This window comes from Myotis brandtii, unplaced genomic scaffold (genome assembly GCF_000412655.1).
Source record: "Myotis brandtii unplaced genomic scaffold, ASM41265v1 scaffold145, whole genome shotgun sequence".
NCBI classification, from domain to species: Eukaryota; Metazoa; Chordata; class Mammalia; order Chiroptera; family Vespertilionidae; genus Myotis; species Myotis brandtii.
This window is the reverse complement of record NW_005355204.1, coordinates 1302285-1304603: the sequence shown is the minus strand read 5'-3', so window position 1 is coordinate 1304603 and position 2319 is coordinate 1302285. Positions and strand designations below refer to the sequence as shown.

The following is a 2319-nucleotide window of genomic DNA, read 5'->3' as shown; positions in this document are numbered from 1 at the left end:
GAGTGTGCCCAGGGTGCCTCCCCCCCGCCCGGAGTGTGTCCAGGGTGCCTCCTTCCCCCCCCGGGAGTGTCTCCAAGGTGCCTCCTCTGTGCAGTGCGTGGGAAGCTGAGTGTTTCCAAAGCTGGAATAAATAAATATTTTCTCTCACCAGCTCTAAAATGATGGCTTTTCTGCATTTTCAAAAGCTGTTCTACTAGAATTTGAAGAAACTAATTAAATTTATGAGCTCAAGGTGGAACTAGCAAATATTACAGGAAAGAACTCTCTTCATCAGGGAGCTCAATGGGAGCCATGCTGGCCGCGCTGAGGGTCGAGGCAGAGCAGGGTGAGGCCGGCTCGTGTCAGGTGTCTGCACAGGAAGTGGAGCTGGGGAGGGGCCGGAGCAGCAGGTGGCTTTGCTGGGACGTGGCCTGGCTCACTGTCCTCCTCCACTGGCTCAGGCTGAGGCTGGTCCCTGCATCCTGTGGTCTGGCCGCTGTCTGCTGGCGATGGGGTCACCAGGGCGTTGGGGAGGAGGGAGGATCGGGGAGGACCGTGTGGGCGTTGGGGAGGAGGGAGGATCGGGGAGGACCGTGTGTTGGGGAGGAGGGAGGATCGGGGAGGACCGTGTGGGTGTTGGGGAGGAGGGAAAACCAGGTTCCTTCCTGGGCTCCCTCCTGTGGTGATGTCTCCAGCTGGCTCTGTCCTTGTCCCCTGGGCCTCACCTTAAGACTATGGGCCTTGGCTGCTAGCTCCTCACAGACCCAGGTTCCTCACACCCTCAACACTTCCTGTCCGTCCCACTTCCTGGCTGCACACAGCTGCCCACTCGCTGACCCTGTCCCAAGTGGTGGAGGGAGACCAAGCAACCCCTCAGAAGGTGGAGGAGGGAGCTCTCAGGAGGAGGAGGAGAAGGAGGAGGAGGAGGGAGCTCTCAGGAGGAGGAGGAGAAGGTCTCAGGAGGAGGAGGAGGGAGGTCTCAGAAGGAGGAGGGAGGTCTCAGGAGGAGGAGGAGGAGGAGGGAGCTCAGCCTGGCTGGGAGGTGGCAGGGCCTGCCGCTCTGGTTAAACAAAAGCGTGCTTGGGGGCTTCTGGCTCCTGGGGAGGCACTAGTGTTGTGTGCGCTTGGGGGGCTGCAGGGCTTGGGGAGCTCATTGTGTTGAGGGCCTCGTTCCATCCCATTGACAGGCACAGAACCTGACTGTGCCCGCGGGTCCGCGGCCGGCTCGCTGCCTCCTCAGGCTCTCTGGCCCTCGCAGGGCTCCGGGCTGCTCCAGGCCAGAGAGCGCTCTGGGGTGCGGCTGGCGCCTGGAGGGCGTCCTGGGTTATCTGGGGCCAGCAGTCTCCGAGGTGACAATCTGGTCCTGCCTCTCCTGCCCCTGATGGCGAGGCCGGGCAGGCGAGTAACTTTCTCACGGTCACTGCGTTTGGGGAACAGAGGGGAGCTAGTCTCCCCCACTGTCCACCGTGCAGCTTGCCTTTCGGTTGTTTGCCCTTTTCTTCGTCACCCTCTGGAGGGCCGTGGTCACTAGTGAGAAGGTGGTGGGAGGACGGGTGGAGCTGAGGACCTGGCAGGTGCAGGGGTGACGTAGGTGAGATGTGTTGAAGGGAGACTGAACCGAAACGCGATTTCCACGAGATCACATTGTTTTGGGAAAATGGAGCTTTCGCTTCAAGTTGTGGGGAGAGTCTCGCTGGGTGAAGAGGCGCCATCAGCTGGAGAAGCAGGAGCGCAGTCAGGCCGCCGCCAGTGCTTCAGGAAGCTGGGCCTCCTGGGCGGGTGTGAACACAGGTCAGGGCCCTGCGGCCTCACCGCCCGGCTCCCCCGCTGGACGCACGCTGTCCCTTCTCTGCTTCAGGATGCCCAGTGGAGAGCAGCATGCGTTACCGCAAGAGACTAAAAGTGGAACTGCCTTATGGCCCGGCCGTTCACTTCTGGGAATTTATCCGAAGAAACCTGAAACACTAATTTGAAAGAACCTCTGCACCCCTATGTTCAACACAGCGTTATTTACAACAGCCAAGGTCTGGAAGCAGCCCACGTGCCCATCAGTAGACGAGTGGATAAAAAAGCTGTGGTACATTTACACCATGGAACACTCTGCAGGTGTAAAAAGAAGGATCTCTTACCCTGTGAGACAGCATGGAGGGTATCATGCTAAGTGAAATAAGCCAGTCAGAGAAAGACAAGTATCACATGATCTCACTCATATGTGGAATCTAATGAATAAACTGAACTAACAAGCAAAATAGAGACAGACTCATGGATAGAGAGTTGGCAGGCAGCTCTGGCGGGGCTGTTGGGAGGGTGGAGGGTTGAACATAAAAGAAAGGAAGAGAA

At 58.4% G+C, this 2319-nt stretch overlaps 1 protein-coding gene across 1 annotated transcript in view; it reads left to right on the top strand.

Annotated features, from left to right (window-relative positions):
• PTPRN2 (protein tyrosine phosphatase, receptor type, N polypeptide 2) overlaps positions 1–2319 on the top strand; it is a 496295-nt gene that overhangs the window by 1316 nt on the left and 492660 nt on the right. The window contains exon 2 of the mRNA XM_005861191.2: positions 1838–1897. Coding sequence (XP_005861253.1) covers positions 1838–1897 — 60 coding nt within the window. The remainder of the gene's footprint in view (positions 1–1837; positions 1898–2319) is intronic.